Raw genomic sequence first — 25947 nt, 5'->3', positions numbered from 1 at the left:
ATAGACCCATCTGATCCTTGCTTCCTAAACCTCATGTATGCTGCCTTCTTCCACCTGACCAGATTTTCCACCTCACTTGTCACCCATGGTTCCTTCACCCTACCATTCTTTATCTTCCTCACCGGGGCAAATTTATCCCTTACATCCTGCAAGAGATCTCTAAACATCGACCACATGTCCATAGTACATTTCCCTGCAAAAACATCATCCCAATTCACACCCGCAAGTTCTAGCCTTATAGCTTCATAATTTGCCCTTCCCCAATTAAAAAATTTCCTGTCCTCTCTGATTCTATCCTTTTCCATGATAATTATAAAGGCCAGGGAACGGTGGTCACTGTCCCCCAGATGCTCACCCACTGAGAGATCTGTGACCTGACCCGGTTCATTACCTAGTACTAGATCTAGTATGGCATTCCCCCTGGTCGGCCTGTCCACATACTATGACAGGAATCCATCCTGGACACACTTAACAAACTCTGCCCCATCTAAACCCTTGGAACTAATCAGGTGCCAATCAATATTAGGGAAGTTAAAGTCACCTATGATAACAACCCTGTTATTTTTGCATGTTTCCAAAATCTGCCTCCCAATCTGCTCCTCTGTATCTCTGCTGCTACCAGGGGGCCTATAGAATACTCCCAATAGAGTATCTTCTCCCTTTCTGTTCCTGACTTCCACCCATACTGACTCAGAACAGGATCCTGCTACATTACCCACCCTTTCTGTAGCTGTAATAGTATCCCTGACCAGTAATGCCACCCCTCCTCCCCTTTTTCCGCCCTCTCTATCCCTTTTAAAGCACTGAAATCCAGGAATATTGAGAATCCCTTCCTGCCCTGGTGCCAGCCAAGTCTCTGTAATGGCCACTACATCATAATTCCATGTATGTATCCAAGCTCTCAGTTCATCACTTTTGTCGAGATCCTTCATCTGAAAACTGTCTCGCTTTTCAGGAATTGTCCCTTTCAATCCTGTCTTGCAATGAACCAGCCTCTTCTCTCTGTTTCTTTTATACTCCGACCTGTTTACTGTGTTTCTGATCCCACCCTGATGAAGAAATGGCTGCCATTCCTTCCCGTTGAACACTTGCAGCAATATCATGTTCGTTCAACACACACAAAATGCTGGAGGAACTCAGCAGGCCAGGGAGCATCTGTAGAGACGAGTACAGTCGTAATTTCGGGCCGAATCGCTACAGCAGGACCGTTCATCACTGAGAATGGCGCGTGTAGTGGACAGTCTCGGTACTGCAGGGACTCAGCAGCTCCCCGAAAGCGAAAGCATTCTGAACCAGGAAGTACCGGGCGTTAACATGGCTTCGAAACGACAGGACGAGAGTTTAACCGAGGAGGTAATTTGTCCCATCTGCCTGGATTTCTTCACTGAACCTGTAATGCTGGAATGTGGACACAACTTCTGCCGCTCCTGTATCACACAGTGTTGGGAAAGACAGGAGAGAAACTCCTGTCCGGAATGCAGAGAGGAGATTGCAGACCGCACCCTGAAGGTCAATCGGGCCTTGGCAAATCTGTCTGCGAAAGCTCGAAAACTAAACCTGAATCTGAAAGAGAAGGAAAGTAAACTCTACTGCGAGGAACATGAGGAAGAACTGAAGCTGTTTTGTGAGACGGACAAGACACTGATCTGCCTGGTCTGTGCGACTGCGCGGGAACACAAGTCTCACAACTTCATGCCGGTTAAAGAAGCCGTTCAGGTCTACAAGGTAAAAACAAATCACTTTCGCTCGTCTGTTTCTGTTGTACCATGTATTGTGTCCAATCTATTCACTCTTTAATTCCCAGGATCGGGTTAGATCTTCCTTCGACTCTCACAAAAAACAAAGCAGACTTTGAGGAAATGGAGCAGCAACAGAAGGAGAAGATTTCCGGAGTTCGGGTGAGGCTTCCTGAGTTGAATTTCTGATATTGTCCCCTTTAGTGTAGAATAGCTGAATATTGCAGCTCCAGTGACCTGAGTTCAATCTGACATCTGGTACTGTCTGTGTGGAGTTTGCATGTTCTCCCTGTGACCACGACAGTTTCAGTCACATCCCAGGGACAAGTTGGTTAAATGGTTAATTGGTTCCTGGAATTAACCCCATTGACTTCTTCAAAGACGGCACCGGTGAACCTCAGCAATGTTCTGCGGGCTGCTGACAAAACTAAATGTATTTCTTCTAAATTGCCTCTCACTGCAAACTGTAGTCTGTAATTTCCTTTTAAGCAAAGCACCTTTCAAATGTTTTAATTAATTTGCAATTTTTCTGTCTTCTGAAGCACTCTGCCGACATAGCTGTCAAATATGCAATTATGGCACGTTTAAGTGGACGAAGGTTAAATTTCTCACTTTTCACCCTTAAGCCATGACTTCTGGTTGTATTCGCATCCAACCTGAGTGGAAAAAGCCTCCTTGCATTTACCCTATCTATACATCTCATAATTTAATTAGGTGCCTTGCTTAATCTTTCCTGTAGATAGGTGACCAAAATTGCACACAGTACTCCAAATTATGCTACAACAATGTCTTCTACAACTTCAACATAACATCCCATCTCCTGCACTCAAATCATTTATTTATGAAGGTGAACATGCCAAAAGCTTTCATTGGATCTTATCTACCTGGGACACTACTTTCAACGAATTATGGGGTTGTATTCCCAGATCCCTTTGTTCTACCATGCTCCTCAGTGTCCAACATTCACCATGTTGGACCTACCCTGGTTGGTCCAACTGAAGAGTAAAACCAAACACTTGTCTGCATTAGGTTCCATCTGCCATTTTCAGCACGTTTCCCAGCTGATGCAGGCCCCTCTACAACCCATGATAGTCAGTATTTTATTCTGACAGATTTTGTACTCTCAATATTTTCCTTCTGAAAGCCTCCCATTTTCAAAGTACAGCTTTGCTGGAAAACAGACTGTCCGAATCCACACTAGCCTGATCATTCTGATCCCATCAAAACTGGCCTTTATCCAATTCTGAATCTGAACCTGCAGACCAGACACATCTCTTTGCATATTTACTTTGAAAATAATGGCTTTGTGTTCAAATGATCCAAAGTGTTCCCCTGCACAAACTTCTGTCACCTGCCCTGTCTGATTCCCTAACAGCAGATCCAGAATTGCACGCTCTCTTGACAGGACTTCTGCATACTAATGAAAGAAACTCAACTGAATACATTTGACAAACTGTCCTTTTACAGTATGGGATTCCTAGACAATATATGGAAAGTTAAAATCACCTGCTGCAACAACCTTGTGTTTCTTGCAACAAATCTCTTTACAAATTTGTTCCTGTAAATCCCCCCCTCAGACTGTTGGGTGGTCTTTAATATATCCCCATTGACACGGTCATACCTTTCTAATATCTCAGTTCCACCCCTAACACCTCACTAGCTGAGTTCCCTAGTCTGTCCTGACGGAGCACTGCCGTGACATGTTCACTGATTAGGAATGCCACCCGTCCTTTAATCCCTCCCGCTCTGTCACGTCTAAAACAACAGAACTCCGGAATACCGAACTGCCAGTCCTGTCCCTCCCGCAACCGTCTCACTAATGGTGACAAAGTCATAATTCCTGGTGTTGATCCGTGCCCTGAGCTCATCCGCCTTTCTTACGATACTTCTTGCATCAAAATATACGCAGCTCAAGACACTCATCACACAATGTTCAAAATTTTGATTTCTGACTTTGTCTGAGATCTTACCAGACATCTGCCTCCACAAAGTTCCTACTAACTGTTCTGGCACTCTGGTTCCAACCTCCCTGCAACTTTAGTTTAAACCCCACCTTGCAGCATTAAAAGACCTTCCCGCTAGGATATTAGTAACTCACGAGTTCAGGTGCAAACCACCCCTTCTGTACAGGTCCCACCTTCACTGGAAAACAGCCCAATGTCTAAAAATCTTATGCCCTCCCTCTGACACCAACTCCTTAGCCATGTGTTCAACTGTATAATCTTCCTATTTCTGGCCTCACTAGCACGTGGCATGGGGATTCCTGAGGTCACAACCCTGGAGGTCCCACCCTTTCAGTTAGCACCTAACTCCCTGAGCTCCCTTTGCAGAATCTTGTCATTCATCCTACCCATGTCATTGGTACTGACATGAACAACTTCTGGCTGTTCACTCTCCCACAAGGATGCTGAGGACTCTATCTGAGATGTCCCAGGCCCTGGTATCCAAGCAGGAACTTACTATCTGGGAATCTCGTTCTCACCCACAGACCCTCCTGTTGGTTCCCCTAACTAACAAATCCCCTATCACCACAGCATGCTTCTTGTCCTTCCTTCCCTTCTGAGTCACAGAGCCAGACTCAATGCCAGAGACCCGACCACTATGACTTTTCCTCTGTTAGGTCAAGAGCCCACCACCCCCAGCAGCGTCTAAAGTGATATACCCGTTGTTGATAGGGATGGCCACAGGGATACTCTGCACTGGCTCCTTAAAACCTTTCCCCTTCCTGACTGTCACCCAGTTTCCTGTGTCCTGCACCTTGGGTGTAACTACCTCTCTACATGTCCAATCTATCACCCCTTCAGCCTCCCAAATGATCGCAATTAGCAAACAGACCACAGCCTATCCTGATGACTTTCAACTAATGTTTGGGGACTTCAATCAGGCTTGTTTGAAGAAGACTCTGCTTAATTATCATCAGCATATCACTTACAGCCCCAGGGGACCCAATACTCTTGCCCACTGTCACACTATGATGAGGAAAGCTTCCCTACCGCATGCCTAGACTGCATTTCAGGAAATCTGATCACTTGGCCACCCTCCTCCGACCTGCATCCAGGCGGAGGGTGAAGAGCAAGACTCCAGAGATGAGGACAACACTGAGGTAGTTGTGGGAGGCTGAGGAGCGGCTGCAGGTTTGCTAAAGTCGGTAGACTGGGCCGTGTTCAAAGACTCAACAGACAGTCCGAATGAGTAAATCACGGCTATCACAGACTTTATAAAAACAGCTGTATATGAGTTGTCCTCGCAAAATCCGCGATGCTGAGAAAGTCATGAATAGCACGTTCAGTGAGTTGGCCACACCGCAGGTAAAGGCTACACAGGCAGAGAGGGAATGGGTGGCCACTAAACAGCGTAGCAGTTGGCAGGTAGTGCAGGAGTCCCCTGAGGTCATCTCCCTCCTAAACAGATACACTGTTTTGGAAACTGTTGGGGGAGATGTCTCATCAGGGGAAGGCAGCAGCGGCTGAGTTCGTGGTACCATGGGTAGCTCTGTGGCACAGGAGGGAAGGAAAAGGAGTGGGAGAGCTATAGTGATAGGGGATTTGATTGTAAGGGGAATAGAGAGGCATTTCTGTGGCCACAAATGAGGCTCCAGGAGGGTATGTTGCCTCCCTGGTGCAAGGGTCAAGGATGTCTCTGAGCGGTTGCAGGACATTCTGGAGTGGGAGGGTGAACAGCCAGTGGTCATGGTGCACATAGGTACCAACGATATAGGTAGAAAACGGGATGAGGTCTTACAAGGTGAATTTAGGGAGTTAGGAGATAAACTAAGAAGTAGGACCACAAAGGTAATAATCTCTGGATTACTACCAGTGCCACATGCTAGTCAGAGTAGAAATAGCAGGATATATCAGATGAATACATGGCTTGAAAAAAGGTGCAAGGGGGAGGGATTCAAATTTCTGGGGCATTGGAACCAGTTCTGGAGGAGGTGGGACCGGTACAAACAGGACGGACTGCACCTGGGCTGGACTGGAACCAATGTCCTAGGGGAGGCATTTGCCACTGTTGTTCAGTGGGATTTAAACTAATGTGGCAGGGGGATGGGAACAAGTGCAGAGAGACAGGGGTGTAAAATGAGGGTAGAAGCAAAAAGTAGTAAGGTGAAAAGTAAAAGTGGCAGGCTGGCAAATCCAGGGCAAAAATCAAAAAGGACCACTTTTCAGCATAATTGTATAAGGGCTAAGAATGTTGTAAAAGCAAGCTTGAAGGCTTTGTGTGTCAATGCAAGGAGCATTCGTAACAAGGTGGATGAATTGAAAGAGCGGATAGTTATTAAAGAATATGATATAGTTGGGATCACAGAGACTTGGCTCCAGGGTGACCAAGGATAGGAGCTCAACATTCAGGAATATTCAATATTCAGGAGGGATAGACATGAAAGAAAAGGAGGTGGGGTAGCATTGCTGGTTAGAGAGGAGATTAACGCAATAGGAAGGAAGGACATTAGCCGGGAGGATGTGGAATCGACATGGGTAGAGCTGCATAACACTTAAGGGGCAGAAAACGCTGGTGGGAGTTGTGTACAGGCCACCTAACAGTAGTAGTGAGATTGGGGATGGCATTAAAGAGGAAATTAGAAATGCGTGCAATAAAGGAACATCAGTTATAATGGGTGACTTCAATCTACATATAGATTGAGTGAACCAAATTGGTAAGGGTGCTGAGGAAGAAGATCTCTTGGAATGTGTGCAGGATGGTTTTCTGAACCAACATGTCAAGGAACCAACTAGAGAGCAGGCCATTCTAGACTGGGTATTGAGCAATGAGGAAGGGTTAGTTAGCAATCTTATCATGCGAGGCCCCTTGGGTAAGAGTGGAATTCTTTAGTAAGATGGAGAGTGACATAGTTAATTCAGAAACAAAGGTTCTGAACTTAAAGAAGGGTAACTTTGAAGGTATGAGACATGAATTAGCTTAAGATAGACTGGCAAATGAGACTTAAAGGGTTGACCGCAAGCAATGGCAAGCATTTAAAGATTGCATGGATGAACTGCAACAATTGTTCATCCCAGTTTGGCAAAAGAATAAACCAGGGAAGGTAGTGCACCCGTGGCTGATAAGGGAAATTATGAATAGTATCAATTCCAAAGAAGAAACATACAAATTAGCCAGAGAAAGTGGCTCACCTGAGGACTGGGAGAAATTCAGAGTCCAGCAGAGGAGGACAAAGGGCTTAATTAGGAAAGGGGAAAAAGATTATGAGAGAAAGCTGGCAGGGAACATAAAAACTGACTAAAAGCTTTTATAGATATGTGAAAAGAAAAAGATTGGTTAAGACAAATGTAGGTCCCTTACACTCAGAAACAGGTGAATTGATCATGGGGAACAAGGACATGGCAGACCAATTGAATAACTACTTTGGTTCTGTCTTCACCAGGGAGGACATAAATAATCTTTCAGAAATAGTAGGGGACAGAGGGTCCAGTGAGATGGAGGAACTGAGGAAAATACATGTTAGTAGGGAAGTGGTGTTAGGTAAATTGAAGGGATTAAAGGCAGATAAATCCCCAGGGCCAGATGGTCTGCATCCCAGAGTGCTTAAGGATGTAACCCAAGAAATAGTGGATGCATTAGTGATAATCTTTCAAAACTCTTTAGATTCTGGATTAGGTCCTGAGGATTCGAAGGTGGCTAATGTAACCCGGCTTTTTAAAAAAGGAGGGAGAAAGAAACTGGGGAATTATAGACCGGTTAGCCTAACATTGGTGGTGGGGAAAATGCTAGAGTCAGTTATCAAAGATGTGATAACAGCACATTTGGAAAGCGGTGAAATCATCGGACAAAGTCAGCATGGATTTGTGAAAGGAAAATCATGTTTGACGAATCTCATAGAATTTTTTGAGGATGTAACTACTTAGTAGAGTGGATAGGGGAGAACCAGTGGATGTGGTATATTTGGATTTTCAAAAGGCTTTTAACAAGGTCCACACAGGAGGTAAGTGTGTAGACTTAAAGCACACAGTATTGGGGGTATGGTATTGATGTGGATAGAGAATTGGTTGGCAGACAGGAAGCAAAGAGTGGGAATAAACAGGACCTTTTCAGAATGGCAGGCAGTGACTAGCAGGGTACCTCAAGGCTCAGTGCTGGGAGCCCAGTTGTTTACAATATATATTAATGACTTAGACGAGGGAATCAAATGCAGCATCTCCAAGTTTGTGGATGACACAAAGCTGGGCAGCAGTGTTAGCTGTGAGGAGGATGCTAAGAGGATGCAGGGTGACTTGGATATGTTAGGTGAGTGGGCAAATTCATGGCAGATGCAATTTAATGTGGATAAATGTGAGGTTATCCACTTTGGTGGCAAGAACAGGAAAACAGATTATTATCTGAATGGTGGCCGATTACGAAAAGGGGAGGTGCAACGAGACCTGGGTGTCATTGTACACCAGTCATTGAAAGTGGGCAGGCAGGTACAACAGGCGGTGAAAAAGGCGAATGGTATGCTGGCGTTCATAGCAAGAGGATTCGAGTACAGGAGCAGGGAGGTTCTACTGTAGTTGTACAAGGCCTTGGTGAGACCACACCTGGAGTATTGTGTGCAGTTTTGGTCCCCTAATCTGAGGAAAGACATTCTTGCCATTGAGGGAGTACAAAGAAAGTTCACCAGATTGATTTCTGGGATGGCAGGGCATTCATATGAAGAATGACTGGATCGACTAGGCTTATACTTGCTGGAATTTAGAAGACTGAGGGGGGATCTTATTGAAACGTATAATATTCTAAAGGGATTGGACAGGCAAGATGTAGGACGATTGTTCCCGATGTTGGGGAAGTCCAGAATGAGGGGTCACAGTTTAAGGATAAAGGGGAAGCCTTTTAGGACCGAGATGAGGAAAAACTTCTTCACACAGAGAGTGGTGAATCTGTGGAATTCTCTGCCACAGGAAACAGTTGAGGCCAGTTCAATGGCTATATTTAAGAGGGAGTTAGATATGGCCCTTGTGGCTGGAGGGATCGGGGGTATGGAGGGAAGGCTGGTACAGTGTTCTGAGTTGGATGATCAGCCATGATCATACTGAATGGCAGTGCAAGCTCGATGGGCCGAATGGCCTACTTCTGCACCTATTTTCTTTGTTTCTTACTTCACAGCGAGTACCCCCACCTGCTGTTGGTAACCGGTACTTCAGGAAAATACTGCAACTCACCTGGAACAGAATCAGGTTTAACATCACCATCCACCACAAAAGGCGGGATTTCCCGGTGGCCACCCATTTCAATTCCACTTCCCATTCCCATTCCAACATGTAAGTCCATGGTTTCCTCTACTGCTACGATGAGGGCACACTCAGGTCAGAGGAGAAGCACCGAACATTCTGACTGGGTTGCTGCAGCCCGATTACATGAACATACGAGACGGACAATAAAGAAGCTCAATAAACAGTAGAGGACATTACACATACACTTCACACATACTACACTCTCATGCCCTCTGGATGCTGCTACAGGTCCCTGCCCATCAGCACCAATAGAGCCTTATCCATCCTCATCATCAAATTTTGAATATGAAGTATGCATGGCACCTTTGACAGTAGGAAAACAGTTCTACAGTAAAAACAGCTTTATTATGTGTAGTTGTATTTTAAATTACATGCATTAATTGTTAGTTCGAACACCGGCACTGGAAGTGGAGTGTGGTTTGTCACTGCAAAGGTGAGAGGCCTGCAAAAGCTTTTCCCCAAATTCCCACGGAATCAGATGGTGGCTGGAGGATGTTTGCAGTCTTGGGCCGCAAGCCATTGTCTGGATAAAATGAAGGGGTGGGAGGGGCTGAAATCCAAACTTACCCTTCTGAAAATCACCTGGTGGTTTAGTAACACAGCAGGTGGAGTCGCTGCATCAGGGCTCCAGGCCCAGGTTTGATCCCAAACCCCCGTCATTTAGAACAAAGATCGGCAGCCACCCAATTGCTCTTCCCCGCACCTCACATGGCAACTACCAAAAGCTATATCTTCCCCACGTCCTTTTTTGTTGCGTCCCTCTCCCTCTTCTTCCAAACGAGCATAGGTTAACGAGATTGTCACAATGAAACTCCACAGCAGATCATTTAGGTGAAGTCCAGAAACTTAAGACCTCCAGACCAGAGGTGAGAGTGACAGGGAGAAAAGGAGAACAGGAAACCTATTCAATATACGCAATTGATTTACTTGTTTATATATTATGTTTTATTTTATTAATTTATTATTATTATTTCTCTCTCTGTGCTAGATTGTGTATTGCATTGAACTGCTGCTGCTAAGTTAACAAATTTCACGTTACATGCCGGTGATAATAAACCTGATTCTGATTCGGGGGGCGGGGGGCCTAAGATTACTGACAGTTTGTGGTGGGCTGGTTGGGATGTAAATTCCAGGTCTGCATGGCCCCAGTAAATGAGGAGATGGAAAAGGGATAGGGAATGGAGAAATAGAACAGGGAGGGAGGAGGTGGCGTAAACAGACATACAACTGGGGGAAATGATGATATGGCATTCATCTGCCACATCGTCTTATTCTTAGCCTCACTGTCACGTGGCACAGGCAGCAATCCACAAATTACAATCCTGGAGGACCTGTTTTCAGCTTTCTACCTAGCTCCCTGAAATCTCCCTTCAGGACCTCCTCACCTTGTCTACTCCTGTCATTGTTGCCAATATGTAACAAGACGTCTGGCTGCTCACGCTCACCCTTGAGAATGCCCTGGACCCGGACTGAGACATCCCTGACCCTGGCACCTGGGAGACAACATATCAACTGGGTGTCTCTATCACGCCCACAGAATCTCATCTCTGTTCCTCTAACTATGGAATCTCCTCTCAATACTGCAGTCCTCTTCATCCCTCTGCTCTTCTATGGGTGACTAGTTCTCTGTTCCTCCTATCTATCACCTCCTCATTCTCCCATATGACTCGGAGGTCATCGAAGTGCAGCTTCAGTTCTTTAATACGATCTTTCAGGAGTTGTAGCTCGCTGAACCTGGTACAGAAGAGTTTATCTGGGAGACTGAGGTTCGCAGCAGAAAAGGATGAACAAATAAGAACAAAAATATAGAGACACCTCGCCCAAGCCTGATGAGCCAAAGCCACACTAAACACTGGCACACTCAAAAAAATGGCTGCTCGCCACACCACACTCACACAAACAGACACAGTTAGGTTGAGGCACAGAAAACATTACCCACTGCACCCTCCTCACGTTTTCCAGCCTTCCCTCTAACTCTCCGAAACTTGATCCTCCTTCAGACTCTACCCTCCCTCTCAATCTGCATGCAGCCTCGTTAGACCCTCTCTCCTGCATCTCCACAATCTGCTTCTTCCTTCTGCATTCCCCACCCAGAGCACTCATTCTCACCCCACCCTTTGAATGTTGACACACCCTCTCCTCTCTGCATCCTCTCTCACCCCACCTCCATGCACTCCTCAGCTCCAGTCGTTTCCACTCACTCACTCTCCAGCCCTGTGACTCTGACTCAATTTGCCAAATAGCCTCCACCTGGGAGTGAAGGGTCAAAGATCTTCACACACTCCTCCCAGTGTGGATTTTGTTCTGCCTCTCTGATTCTCAGACTCCAGCGCCTCATTGTCTACATCTGGTATAGGGAGTTGTCTATCCCAGCATGTGAAGACAGACTCCGACGGATTGAGCGGATGAGATCAATGGAAGGTCCAACGGTCAAGGAGGCGGTCTCTGCAAGCGTCATGGAACGTGTAGAGCAGGACAAGACACAGAAGACGTCCTGGTCATCCACCGCGCCTAGTCCCGTCTCCAGCCGTCTAGACTCTGTCTTGCCACTGGACCCAGATGGGAATTGGGAAGAAAGAGTGAGGCTGATGCTGCGCAACTCTCCCTCACTTAAATCCAAATCACGCGCTAGTCTCGACACCATCATAATGGTGTCAACGTCCTCATCGACGTTGAGGGCGGACGAACACAAAGTCTTCATCTGGGAATGTGGAACACGGGATTATGACAGGATAACTGTTCCCAAAACAATTTCAATGGATTGTCAGGACTGGCAGCTCAGTGTTGTGGAGTACAGGTGCGAGAGGTGTGATAGAAATGGAGGCCAGAGAGGATGGGGAGTCACAATGTCAGTTCAGGAGAGCAGCAGCGAAGAGTTTAGAGGGATATTCCTGGGGGAATGTGCAATTTGGCTACGTTGGCGAACACTGGAACAATTTTCACAATAGTGCCTGGGAGTTCATCCAGTGAGACTATATTGATTGAAGTTATAAATAACAGGGGCATAATCACTTTGTTGGGGTTTAATAACAGGAACTCAACAGTCAGTGGGAATTATGAGAGCCCAAATGTAGGAAGATTGCAGATACCTGTTGGAAAATTAAAATTGCAATGAGGGGTGATTTCAACAATCTTAGAATTAACTGGAATAGTCATCGTGCTGAGTGATTTGAAAGGTAGAATTTGTAAAATGTGTTCCTGAAATGTTTTGACAAAATATATGCAGATAGTTCGACAAGAGAAGGGGGTACACTTGATCGCCTCACAATAAATGTGGCTGGGAAAGTGGTTAGCATGTCAGTGGGAAAATACTTTGTCCCAGTGAGCATCTTTCAATCAGTTTTAAAGTAATAATGGAAAAAGTGGACCAGTGCTGAACTGCATTTACCTGGAAAGCCATGAAGTCTCAGACTTCCTCTCTGTATCACACACACACACACACACACCATGCAAACTCAGCATTTACCTTTATCCAAGCCTTGTCTTCACTTACACCCAGACTCACCTGAACCTCCCTCAGTCTTGGTTCAGGGTGCCATGGTAGTGTAGTGGTTAGTACAACACTCTACACTACCAGCGACCCAGGTTCATTTCCTGCTGCTGTCTGTAAGGAGTTTGTATCTTCTCCCCATGACTGTGTTGGTTTCCACCGAGTGACCACAACACCCGAAGATATAGGAGCAGAATTAGGCCATTTGGCCCATCAAGTCTGCTCTACAATTTAATCATGGCTGATCCATTTTCCTTCTCAGCTCCAATCTTCTGCCTTCTCCCCGATAAGACCTCAGGTTTCCTCCTACTGACCAAAGATGTACCAGTTGGCAAGGTAATAGGACATTGCAAATTGTCCCATGATTTGACGAGGATTAAATTGGGGGATTGCAGGGCAGCATGGTGCAAAGGGCCAGAAGGGCTGATTCTGTGTTATCTTAATACATAAAATTAAATTTTATGGAACCCCCCACCCCCCCACTGGGGAGTGAGGCGTCAAAGGTATTCACAGTGTGGATTTCTTTCTGCTCCGGTCATCTGCTTCTGGAATTCCCCTGCCCCTTACCTTCTGTGCGCCCTTTCCCAGATCTCATGCCTCCAATACTGGCCCTTTGCTGCACTTGTTCGCTACATGGTACCTTCCTGTGGCCCCTGCATTGGCCTTTCCTTCCCACTCAAATGTGTCACACAATCCTTGCTCAAGTGACACGTCTCCCCTGAGTGACGGATGGACTGAACGAGGATCTGGAACAGAGTGAAGGAGGGGCAGAAAGAAACCCACACTGTGAAGACCTTTGACGCCTCACTCCCCAGTGGGGGGGAGGGTGGGCATTTGGGCTCACAGGGCTCGAGAGTGAGTGAGTGATTGGAAAGCAATGAGGCTGAGGATCACATGGAGAAGGGGTGAGAGAGGAGAGGGGTACACTTCTGTGTGACCCTCAACCTCTGTGATCTGATGTTAATGCTCTGAATTCAGGACTTCTCCAGTCCAACTGAGAAATGTTTGGAAGTTCAGTTCATGGCAGTACTGCTTTCAACCAGACGATGGAGATAGCGTGCGGCCCAAAGGTCAGCTTCACGGTAAGGATCGCCACCTGCTGTTGGTAGCCGGAACTGTACTGCAACTCAGCTAGAACAGAATCAGGTTTAACATCACCCTCCGCCACAAAAGGCGGCTTTTCCCGCTGGCCACTCATTTCAATTCCACTTCCCATTCCCATATGTGGGTCCATGGCTTCCTGTACTGCTACGATGCGAACACACTCAAGTCGGGGGAGAAACACCTGATATTCCGTCTCGGTTGCTTCAACCTGATGACATGAACATTTATTTTTCCAATTTCCAGTAACTCATCCCCTTCCCCCTCTCTTTTTGCATTCCCCATTCTGGTTCCACTGCCACCCCTCCTCCTATCCCCACCGGTCTATCACCTCCCTCTGGAACCCTCATCCTTCCCTTTATTCTGGGTCCATCTCCTCAACATCAGATTCTCTTCAGCTCTTCCCTTTCCCACCTGTCACCACCCAGCTTCTCCCTTCATGCTCCCTCCTCCACCCACTCACCTGGCCTCACCGATCACATGTCATTTGTACTCCTTACCCTCCCCCATCTAATTCTGGCTTCTGCTGCTTTCTTTCGAGTCCCGATGAAGGTTCTCGGCGCAAAATATTGACTGTTTATTCCTTTCATTTAATGCTGCCTGACCCACTGAGTTCCTCCAGCAGTTTGATTGTGATTCTCAGGATTTCCAGCATCTGCAGAATCTATTGTGACAGATAGACCACAAGACAGTAAGACAGAGGAGCAGAATTAGGCGATTCAAACCATCGAGTCTGCTCCACCATTCCTTCGTACTGACTCTGGATCCCACTCAACCCCAAACACCTACCTTCTCACCATATCCCTTGATGTCCTGACTGATCGAGACACGATCAATTTCCGCCTAAAGTATACCCATGGACTGGGCCTCCATGCAGTCTGTACAGGGCAATCCTCAGATTCACTACTCTCTGGCTAAGGAAAATCCTCCTTACCTCTGTTCTAAAAGGTCGCCCTTTAATTTTGAGGCTGTGCCCTCTAGTTCTGGATACCCCCAGCACAGGAAACATCCTTCTCTACATCCATCCTATCTAGTCCTTTCAACATTCGGTAGGTTTCAATGAGATCACCCTGCATTCTTGTAAATTCCAGTGAGTACAGGCACAAAACTGCTGAACACTCCTCATATGTTAACCCCTTCATTCGTGGAATAATCCTTGTGAACCACCTCTGGACTCTCTCCAATGACAACACATCCTTTCTGAGATACGCGGGCCAAAGCTATTGGCAAAACTCCAAGTGTGGCCTGACTAGTGTGTTATAAAGCCTCAACATTATCTCCTTGTTTTTATATTCTGTTCCCCTTGAAAAGAATGCCAACTTTGTATTTGCCTTCTTTACCAAAGACTTAACCTGTAAATTAAGCTTCTGGCAGTCTTGCATGAGGACTCCCAAGTCCCCCTGCACATTTGACGTTTGAATGATCTCCACATTTTGGACCACACTATTGTTATTTTTACAAAAATGCATTTCCATACATTTCCCAACACTCTATTTCACCTGCCGCCTTTTTGTCCATTATTCAAATTTGTCTAAGTCCTTCTGCAATCACATTGCTTCCTCAGCACTACCTGCCCCTCAACCTATCTTCATATCATCCGCAAACTTTGCCACAAGGCCATCAATTCCATTATCTAAATCAATGACAAACAATGTGAAAAGTTGCAGTCCCAGTACTGATCCCTGAAGACACCACTAGTCACTGGCAGCCAAGCAGAAAATGCCCCCTTTATTCCCACGCTGCCTCCTGCCTGTCAGCCATTCCTCTATCCGAGCCAGTATCTTTCCTGTAAGGAAAGATCCTTTTGCTGTTGTTGCTTGTTTGGTTGTTGTAAAGTTGAAGTCAGAAGTTTACATACACCTTAGCCAAATACATTTAAACTCAGATTTTCCACAATTTCTGACATTTAATCCAAGAAAACACTCCCTGTCTTCGGTCAGTTAGGATCACTATTTTAAGAATGTGAAATGTCAGAATAATAGCAGAGAGAATTATTTATTTCAGCTTTTATTTCTTTCATCACTTTCCCAGTGGGTCAGAAGTTTACATACACTTTGTTAGTATTTGGTAGCATTGCCTTTAAATTGTTTAACTTGGGTCGAACATTTTGGTTGGCCTTCCACAGGCTTCTCACAGTAAGTTGCTGGAATTTTGTTCCATTCCTCCAGACAGAACTGGTGTAACTGAGTCAGGTTTGTAGGCCTCCTTGCTCGCACATGCTTTTTCAGTTCTGTCCACAAATTTTCTATCGAATTGAGGTCAGAAAATGATGTCAAGTCTGGTTCATCCTTGGAGCAATTTCCAAATGCCTGAAGGTACCACGTTCATCTGTACAAACAATAGAACACAAGTATAAACACCATGGGACCACGCAGCCATCATACCACTCAGGAGGGAAAGACATTCTGTCTCCTAGAGATGAATGTACTCTGGCATGAAAAGTGCAAATCAATCCCAGAATAACAGCAAAGAACCTTGTGAAGATGCTGGAGGAAAGAAGTAGATAAGTATCTATATCCACAGTAAAACGAGTCCTATATCGACATAACATGAAAGGCTGCTCAGCAAGGAAGAAGCCACTACTCCAAAACCACCATAAAAAAGCCAGACTACAGTTTGCAAGTGCACATGGGGACAAAGATCTTACTTTTTGGAGAAATGTCCTCTGGTCTGATGAAACAAAAATTGAACTATTTGGCCATAATGACGATCATTACGTTTGGAGGGAAAAGGGTGAGGCTTGCAAGCCGAAGAACACCATCCCAACCATGAAGCATGGGGGTGGCAGCATCATGTTGTGGGGGTGCCTTGCTGCAGGAGGGACTGGTGCACTTCACAAAATAGATAGCATCATGAGGAAGGAAAATTATGTGGATATATTGAAGCAACATCTCAAGACATCAGCCAGGAAGTTAAAGCTCGGTCGTAAATGGGTCTTTCAAATGGACACTGACCCCAAGCATACCTCCAACGTTGTGGCAAAATTGCTTAAGGACAACAAAGTCAAGGTATTGGAGTGGCCATCACAAAGCCTTGACCTCAATGTGACAGGAAATTTGTGGGCAGAACTGAAAAAGCGTGTGCGAGCAAGGAGGCCTACAAACCTGACTCAGTTACACCAGTTCTGTCTGGAGGAATGGTACAAAATTCCAGCAATTTACTGTGAGAAGCTTGTGGAAGGCTATCCAAAATGTTTGACCCAAGTTAAACAATTCAAAGGCAATGCTACCAAATACTAACAAAGTGTATGTAAACTTCTGACCCACTGGGAAAGTGATGAAAGAAATAGAAGCTGAAATAAATCATTCTCTCTACTATTATTCTGACATTTCACATTCCATGTGAATATTTGGCATGACGTCCAGAACTGTGACAAATTTCTATAGATGTGTGGTAGAGACTATATTTACAGGTTGCATTGTGGCCTGTCATGTAAATGCCAATGCCTTTGTGCAGTAAAACCTACAAAAAATGTGGATATGACCCAGTCTATCAGGGTAAAGCCCTCCCCACCATTGAGCACATCGACTTGGAGCGTTGTCACAGGAAAACAGCATCCTTCATCATCGACCCAAATCGTCTAGGCAATGATCTGTTCTCGCAGCTGCCATTGGGAACAAGGTACAGGAACTTCAGATCCAGCACCACCAGGTTCAGGAACAATTACAACTGAACCATCAGGCTCCTGAACCAGTGGGATAACTTCATTCACCCCGTCACTGAACTGGACTCACGATCAAAGACTCTTCATTTCACATTCTCTGTATTGTTTATTTATTTATTTATTATGATGGATTTTTTGTCTTTCTTCTTGTATTTGGACATTTGTTGCTTTTTCTTTGCACATTGATGGGTGCAGTCCTTCATTGATTCAATTGTGTTTCTTGTATTTAACGTGACGGCCTGGAAGAAAAGAAATCCCAGGGTTGTACACAGTGACACATCTGTACTTTGATAATAAATTTGCATTGAACTTTGAGCTTGAGATGGGGTATGTGACTCAGGTCGGAGTTAATGGGCACGTGAGGGAGAAATGGGTTCAGGACAACATGAGGAAATGGGATTGATGGGATTGCTCTGCGAACCAAAATACATTCGATGATTTGAACGCACACCTTCCATGTCAGAAGGAAATACAACAAAACAATATAGTAAATTAATCTTCCCCTTTCACTTGACAGAAACAGTCACACATCCTTCAGTCCCACGTCACATCACAGTTTGCTGAACTGCACCAGATTCTCACTGAGAAAGAGCAGCGCATACTCAGAGATCTCAGGGAAGAAGAGGAGAGGATTCTAAATCCAATGGAGAAAAATCTTCGAGAGATTCAAAAGAATTTAAATTCTATTCAGGGGGAGATCTCAAAGTTACAGGAACAGATGGATCAAAAAGAGAATGTGATATTTCTCAAGGTGAGAGATTATATTTCTGTTTGCTTTAGTAAAAGTAGACAAAATAGAGATCAGTACAATTGAAGTAACTGTGACATTTACAATTGGTTATAAACTGATGTAAGACAGAAAGGTGTTTCGAAAGTTCAGGACTTTTGTTGTCCCAAAACTGGATTTCCACAATATTGGTATGTCACTGGACCATTTACAATCTTCTTGTGAATGGGTTACTCTGAACATAACACTGAATTGGTGATTGTTTCCTCAATTCCCATATCAATATCCCTGGAACTCACATTAATATCCAGTTCCAGTCACATGCTGTGAGTGTGGCTGGTACCGTGGGTGTGAGGGTCTCTCTGTCAGTCAGTGAGAGTAAAGGATCAATTCCAGAATGTGACCCACACATCAGATTTATCATCAATAGGTAAATGAACTTTCCATTAGATTAGAGAATTAAGGGAAACCTACACTGTTTCTTTACATTTTCAGAAATACTCCTTGTCATTTACCAAGTGGTTCTGTGTTGTTCATACATGTATAACACTCGCTTCACCTAGCGGCTTAACATAGGTGATTACCCCCTGCCCGGCCAAACTTAAGAAATCTCATTGGGGTGGATGCTGCGCGATGTGTCCCCTGTTATAAATCAGTACCCTGAAATAACAAACAGTACACAGTATGTGATTAAACGATTAAGCTTTATAACTCTTACTATATGGTTAATAGAGAAACAAAATATAAAAGAAAAAGGGCCCAAATCATAAGATTTAATAATAAACAGTCTGTGCACAAAAGTTGGATCTCACGCAATTCTTCCACCATCAGTCCCCTCTGAGCTTCGCCGAGCTTCAGACCCCAGCTCCGAGCCAACCCATCCGGCAGTCTACCAAATCTCTCCATTCGTGTCTTCTCTCTTCAACTGTCTCTCTCCCTCCTCGACAAAAGACCGCGAAAATAACATCTTTCCAGATACACAAGACAAAACAACACTCCCCGATTGGCTAATAGTCCTGTTATCTCCAGCAATAACCCAAACATTGCTGCAACAGAGAAACAATTACTTCAGCAGTGAACATTACAAAGACGCCATTACACATGCGTGTGACTATAAGAATGTGAATTTACAACATGTTGTAATGATTTGGATGAAATTCAGGATGAGGACTGTAAGTCTGAGTCTGTTCAGATTTGTGTTTTATTTATTTCAGGAGGAAACTCGTCGGAAGAGGAGGTAGGATCTGCTCTTTGCTGAATCTCTGTATGGATTTGTAAACTAGTTCAACATTGCAGTTCATAACCAACAATTTTATATTTGCAGAATGAGTGACAATATCCAGTAATTGTCAGTGACAGACGGTTCCCTTCTGGTTGAAAAATTCGATCACCTCTATTTATTGAACTCAGCGTTGAGAGAAACACTTGATGACATTAATCGAGGTAAAACTTACACTGATTCATTTGTCCTTGTTTATGAGATACAATTCATTAGAATTAGAAGCAAAGATTGTCTGTAACAATGGGCTGAAGGGGAATTGTAGTTTTATTCCAGCTTCAATCCCACCTGCCGGGAAACATCAGTGTCACAGGGTCAGCTGGAGATGTCTGACCCCTGAACACACCGACACAGGGGCACAATACAACAATACATATGACTGTTATATGTCCCACTGTATCCTGGTCCCATCCAGACTGTACAAACCCGACAGGACACGAGTGTGAACCCTACATAAGGATTTGTACGTTCTCCCCTTGACCGCATGGGTTTCCTCATTATCAGTCTGAGCCTGGACACACCAACTCTTTCATTTAATATACACATAGAACCCCTTAAAACTGTGCCTTACTTCGACGCCAGAGTGATCACGTATTCACTTTCTGCCCTTAAATTTCCCTCATCCGTACACTCCTCTGTCACTGAAACTCCTCAGGTCAGAGAGCTGTGACCAGGCGTTTCTCAGAGTTCAATCCTCCCTTGTTCACTCTTTGTGACCGGAGCCTCCACGATGTATTTTCTCAGTTCCCTCAGTAACCTGGTCACACTGTGTCTGTGCTGACCATCAGACCAAATTAAGCTAATTCCACCTGCCTGCCCACGTTCCACATCCCTCCATTCCCTGCCTGTTCATCTGTCTGTTGAATCACCTCTTAAACATTGCTGTTGTATCCATTTCCCCAATACTCCTATTTATTTAACCTGGTGTTCAACAGACATGTTTCATGTCTCCACTTTATCCCATTGTGAAGCACTTTGAGTTACATCGTTTGAACGAAAAGTGCTCGGTAAATTAACTCTTCTTCTTATTATTGGACTTCTATTTTTCTCTCAGCTCAAGCTGATAAAGCCTGAGGAACGGGCACAGCCAAGCACACTAATTTCTCAATTGCTAGAAACTTTCAGACTATTGTGGCCTTCCAAAGATTTACAGAAATAATACTGTGCAGGGCTAATTTGTTAATGCTATTATGTGGTGACTTTGGGATGATACCAGTTGTAGACATTACCAATAGTAATAAATGATAATGTATTTATTATTATTATTAATCCAAAGCCAAAAACAAGCAGATTGAGGAACTCAGCAGGTCAGGAAGAGTCTGCAGAGACAAAGAGATGGTCAAAGTTTCAGGTGGAGACCCTGCATCAGAGCCCTGCCTCTCTGGTCTCTTGTGAGACCAAGTGAGACCTCACCAAGGTTTCAATAGCTGCAACAGGACTTGCCAACTTCCACGTTCAATGCCCTGACTGGTGAAGACAAGCTTGTCCTACACCTTCCTGACCACACTCTGCACTTGTGTTGCCCCTTGAGGGAGCTGTGGTCTTGGACCTCACTGCTCCAGGTTAAACTCCATCAGCCATTTCTCCATCCAGATCTCCAACTGAACCTTGTCCTACTGTATCCTTCAACAATCTTCTTGCTATCCACAACTCCTTCAAGTCTGTGCCAATTCAGGTGTGCAGGCCACATATATCACTCACCAACAGAATTACCAGCACTGAACTCTGTGAAATATCTCTGGTCACAGACCTCCAGACAGAACAATACACCTCTACCACAGTCCTCTGTCTTCTGTGGCCAAGCCAATTGTGAATCCAAATACATTCCTCTTTTGTAATATGGATACGTTCCAAGACACTCTATTTCTGTCAGATCACTAGTTGGCCCATTTACCTGCATTTGGCCCGTATCCTTCTAAACATTCCCTGTCATCAGTTCTCTGTCCCAGGCCTCAACTTCTCTTCTGTGCCAGTTCCACAGGGCCCTCAAGTCCTTGTGTTACAGATGATTGATCTAATTTTCTACCACATTGCAGAAACAAATGTGCTGCATGTCCTAAAATGCAGAAAGGGAGATAAATCCCCAGACCTTGATCAAGTGTATTCCAGGACATTGTGGGAAGCTCAGGAAGGAATAGTGGGGCCGTTTTGGAGATGTGTGTTATGATCCGCATCCGACCATGTGAGCTTCCGAGTTTTAGATGCTCCAACTCTCCGGAATTTGGATAGTGAGTGTAGCCCCTTTAAAGAGTCAGGCACACCCCGCTAATTGGCACCAGGATTTTAATATTTAAAGCGCACCTGAACTAATGTTCCCTGCTCGGTCTGTACAAACAGCGTTATCAGTAACGCTCTTTGAACTGGGGTTTTAAATTTTCAGTTTCTAAGTCAGAATATATGGTTTTCATTCAGAAACATGGGTTGGATGGTACTCACATGACTCTGTATGGATGTTCACTGTCTAGGGTTCCCGTGTTTAAATATTTGGGGTTATTGTTGGATGCAAGACTGACTTGGAGAACACATTTTAAGTCCTTGAAGGATAAATGTAAGCAGCTCATTAGCTTTTTGCAGTTTGTGGCTGGGTCTGACTGGGGAGCCTCTAGGGGTGTGTTATTGACAATTTATCGTGCTTGAATACCCACTTGTCTGGGCAACGATTGTATGATTTATAGGGAGGCAGCTCATTCCGTTTTATTTTGTTTGGATGTTCTACAGGTCAAGGCACTTAGAATCTGTAGTGGAGCATTCCAGACCGCACCAAGAGATGCATTTGGGGTTGAAGTAGGAGAGATGCCTCTTGACCAGCAGAGTGAAAAATTGAGCCTTGCATGGGGGACTTTCACAGCAAGGTGTGGGACGTCCCACTGGATGAATTCAGTTTTAATGGATTGCTGGGAATATACTAAGAGAGTTGGTAAATGTTTTGGGTGGATAATTAGGGAAGAGGTGCAGGAGTATGGTCTTGTCAATTTGCAGATTAACCCAACAGTGACCAGGGTTTCAAATTTGGATATTTCCAGATGTGAAAATAGATTTGTCATTACTGGGGATAGACAGGGTCTTGTGGGTGATGAGAGGGCGTCTAGTCATTTATGGCAACAGTATTTTTCCTTTTTGCCTATTTTCACCGATGGTTCTAAAGACCCAGTCAGTAATGGGTGGCTCTGGGATATTTATCCCCTGGTTTAATGTTGAGGTGGGGAAAAGGCTGACAGGTGGATTATCTGTCTATACAGCAGAAGTTATGGCCATTATCATTAGTTTGATATGTTTACAACTTCACTCTGGCAACCTCTGCGATGACACTGGTGCCAAGCTGTATCGGTGCTTGCCCTTCCCTTGGACTCCATCAGTGACATGGAGAGGAGGAACCCACAGCATGGGCAACAGCCGGTTCTTCAGATCTTCCCACCCAGGCTTGCACCCTGGAGAGGACACAGTCCACCAGAGGAGCAAAACCATGTTCCCCTGGGATTGATGGCTGCCTATGAGTTCAGGGGAGGGGCCATTTGGGAAGGATTAAGAGGAATCTCGTGGTTGGCGAGATTGAGGTTGGGACACACAGATTTACACTCCACTTCGGCACTTGTTGGTAAGTGTGGGAATGAGTCGTGTGAATTTTTTAAGGTACCAGAGACAGTGGAACATGAGATCATGGTGTGCCACAGATATTTGGTATAACGTAGGAAGCTGTTTAATCAATTATTGGGTAGATCTGTGGTCCCTAGGCTGCAGGATATTCTGGCACCTGAAGCAGGGATGGATATGTCATGTAGGATCCTGGTGAAGTTTTTCATTAAAAGAGGTTTGTGGGGCAGGACCTGATCCCTGTGACAGCTCCTATCATGCTCCAGTCCAGTAGGTGGCGGTAATGCACCTTCCTGACCGGTGCGAGCTGCCATTAGCACAAAAGTCAGTGGAAGAAGACGGTTCGGTGCTCAGTTGTCAGCTGGACTCTGGATTCTCGTCTCAGTCTCGTATCGTGTATCGATTCTCGTCTCGGATACTCCAGCACCTGGGTCCTTACCGTCCTCGCCTCGGACTCTCGTCACAATATGTGTATCATCAGTAGGTACGGGTGAGGGGCCAGAAGACTGGAGGGTGACTATTGGTAAACATTTATTTAAGATTGACTGTCGGGAAAAGCCTGGGAAGTACAGACCGGTGAGCGTAACGTCAGTGGTGGGTACATTAATGGAGGGGATTCTGAGAGACAGGATCTACATTCATTTGGAAAGGCGAGGACTAATCAGGGACACCCAGTGTGGCTTTCTGCATGGACGGAGAAAATGGATGATGAAAATGCGGTAGACATTGTCTACATGGACTTTATTGAGATATTTGGCAAGGTACTTTATGGTAGAATGTTCCAGAGAGTTAGATCACATGGGCTACACTCCGATCTGACCAATTGGATACAGAATTGCCTGGGTTGTGGCCTGTGTCCAGTGGTGTTCTTCAGGGATGGGTGCTAGGTCCACTGCTTTTCATCATTCATATGAATGATGTGGACGTGGGTGACTTCTTTAGTAGATTTGAGGACTCTAAAATTGTTGGACATTGAGGACTGGAGGGCTTGGGTTATAAGGAGAGGCTGGATAGGCTGGGAATTTTCCCTGGAGCTTTGGAGGCAGCCAGAGGAAGTGTAGAACTGGGTGCTGTTAAAAATTTTTAAAGAGAATTGAACTGGTATTTGGATTGGAAAGGGATAAAGGAATAATGGGCAAATGGGACTAGCTCACTGAAGCAATTTGGTGAGCACGAGTGAATTCGGCCGAAAAGCCTGCCTTCCCTCCTCTTTAAATGCCTCCAGTATTCCCATCCTCATCTGACTCCAGTGTTGCTCCACTCCTTTCTCATAAACGTTTCCACTGGCTTTCTTTCTCTTCCTGAGGTAGTCTGGACCTGAAACATCCACAGTCCATCTCCCTCCACATCTGCTGCTTAAACCACTGAGTTCCAATTTTTTTTTTGTCTTTTGAGCGGGAAAACTCCGCTCTCCATCCTAGGGGAAAATACTTGGGAACGTATTAGTTGTCCATCCGTTGTAGTTGGGTAAAACACCAGGAAAGGGTCCGGTCGCCCACTCGACTGCGCCTGACGCCCAGCGGCCTCTCCCCTGGTCCGGTCCCGGGGCCGCGCTGCCCGAGTCTCCCCCCGATCCCCGGGAACTCTCTAATTCTCTGCTTCTCCCCCCAGTCTCTGTCACCCTGGATGTGGAAACGGCGCATCCGTGGCTCGAGGTGTCTGAGGATCGGAAGAGTGTGAGACGGACCGAGACCTGGATGAATCTCCCTGACACCGGGAAGAGGTTCACATACTGGCCTTGTGTGCTGGGATCGGAGGGATTTACATCGAGGAGACATTACTGGGAGGTGGAGGTGACGGGGAATCGGTGGTGGAGTCTGGGAGTCGTCGCAGAGTCTGTGGAGAGGAAGGAATCGGTCACACCGAGTCCGGAGACCGGATTCTGGATCATCGAGCGGTTTAATGACATGATGAAGGTTTACACCTCCCCAGAGTCCCGTCTCCCTGCCGGTCCCATCCCCGGGAAGGTGGGAGTTTATCTCGGTTACGAGTCCGGGATAGTTTCATTTTACAACGCGGAGACCAAGTCCCATCTCCACACCTTCACTGGGAATAAATTCACGGAGAAACTTTATCCTTCATTCGCGATTGGATATGAAAACGAGTGGCTGAGAATCTGCTCCGGTTTCGCTCCGGGTCTGTAAACGGGTCGGGTCCGGGACCGGCGTTAGGAGTAAGTCAGTGTAAATATAAATGTGCAGAGAGTGAAATAAACACGATGTGAGAATTATCGATCCATTAATTTTAACTCGTTCACCGCATCCGTCAACGGAACAGAAACACTGCGGATTCAGCAGCAGCCGCGGGCGGCGGGTCCTGAGCTCCCCGGCTCCCCCGGGTGCTAAAGTCCACCGGGACTGACGGGAACTGAGACAAATGGTGGTGGTGCTGACTGGAAGAGGGAGGTCAGCATGAATCTTGGAAAGACGGGACATGTAGCGGTGGTACAAAACGCCGGACTGTCAGGGTCCAGGACATCTCGGATCGAGTCGTCAGCATTCTCAAGTGAGAGGGTGAGCAGCCAGAAGCCGTGGTCCATGTCGGTACCAGTGACCTGGGTCGAGCGAGTGACAGCTTCTGCTCAGGGAGTTCTGTACTGAGTTAAAGGGCTGGACCTTCAGGGTTGTGATCTCAGAATTGCTCCCTGTGCCATGTGCTAGTGAGAACTGGGAAGATTATACAGTTTAACACGTGGCTGAGGATTTGGTGTAGGGAGGAGGGTATAAATTTTTGGATCATTGGTCTCTCTTCCAGGGGAGGTGGGACCTGTACCACAGAGACTGTCTGCACCTGAACTGGAAGGGGATTCATATGCTTGTGGGAAAGTTTGTTAATGCTGCATGGTGAGGTTTAAACTGGAGTTGCAGGGGGATGGGAACCAGAGTGCCAGAACAGTTAGTGGAGAAATTGTTGAGACAGATATTGGTAAGACCTCAGAGCAAGTCAGGAATCAAAAGGTTGAGCATGGTGTAACTAGTATCTGAGCTGTGCAAATATCAATAAAAGAAGTACCGTAGGAAAGGGGGATGAGCTCAGGACATGGATCAACACCTGGAATGATGATATTGTGGTGCTCTGGGAGGGGCGTGGTGGACTGCTGCTGTGAAATAAGAAAGGTCTGACCACATTAATG

General features: G+C 45.6%; 1 protein-coding gene across 1 annotated transcript in view; it reads left to right on the top strand.

The window, feature by feature from the left end:
• Positions 1-1283: 1283 nt before the first annotated feature.
• LOC140198454 (uncharacterized) overlaps positions 1284-25947 on the top strand; it is a 44381-nt gene continuing 19717 nt past the window's right edge. The window contains 7 exon segments of the mRNA XM_072259538.1: positions 1284-1725; positions 1805-1827; positions 1829-1898; positions 17735-17968; positions 19159-19181; positions 19269-19387; positions 24426-24955. Of these exon segments, the coding sequence (XP_072115639.1) occupies positions 1315-1725; positions 1805-1827; positions 1829-1898; positions 17735-17968; positions 19159-19181; positions 19269-19387; positions 24426-24955 (1410 nt within the window). The 5' untranslated portion in view covers positions 1284-1314.

Source organism: Mobula birostris, chromosome 5, assembly GCF_030028105.1.
Source record: "Mobula birostris isolate sMobBir1 chromosome 5, sMobBir1.hap1, whole genome shotgun sequence".
Lineage (NCBI taxonomy): Eukaryota > Metazoa > Chordata > Chondrichthyes > Myliobatiformes > Myliobatidae > Mobula > Mobula birostris.
Note: the sequence above shows the minus strand (reverse complement) of the source record. Positions and strands in the feature narration are given on the sequence as shown.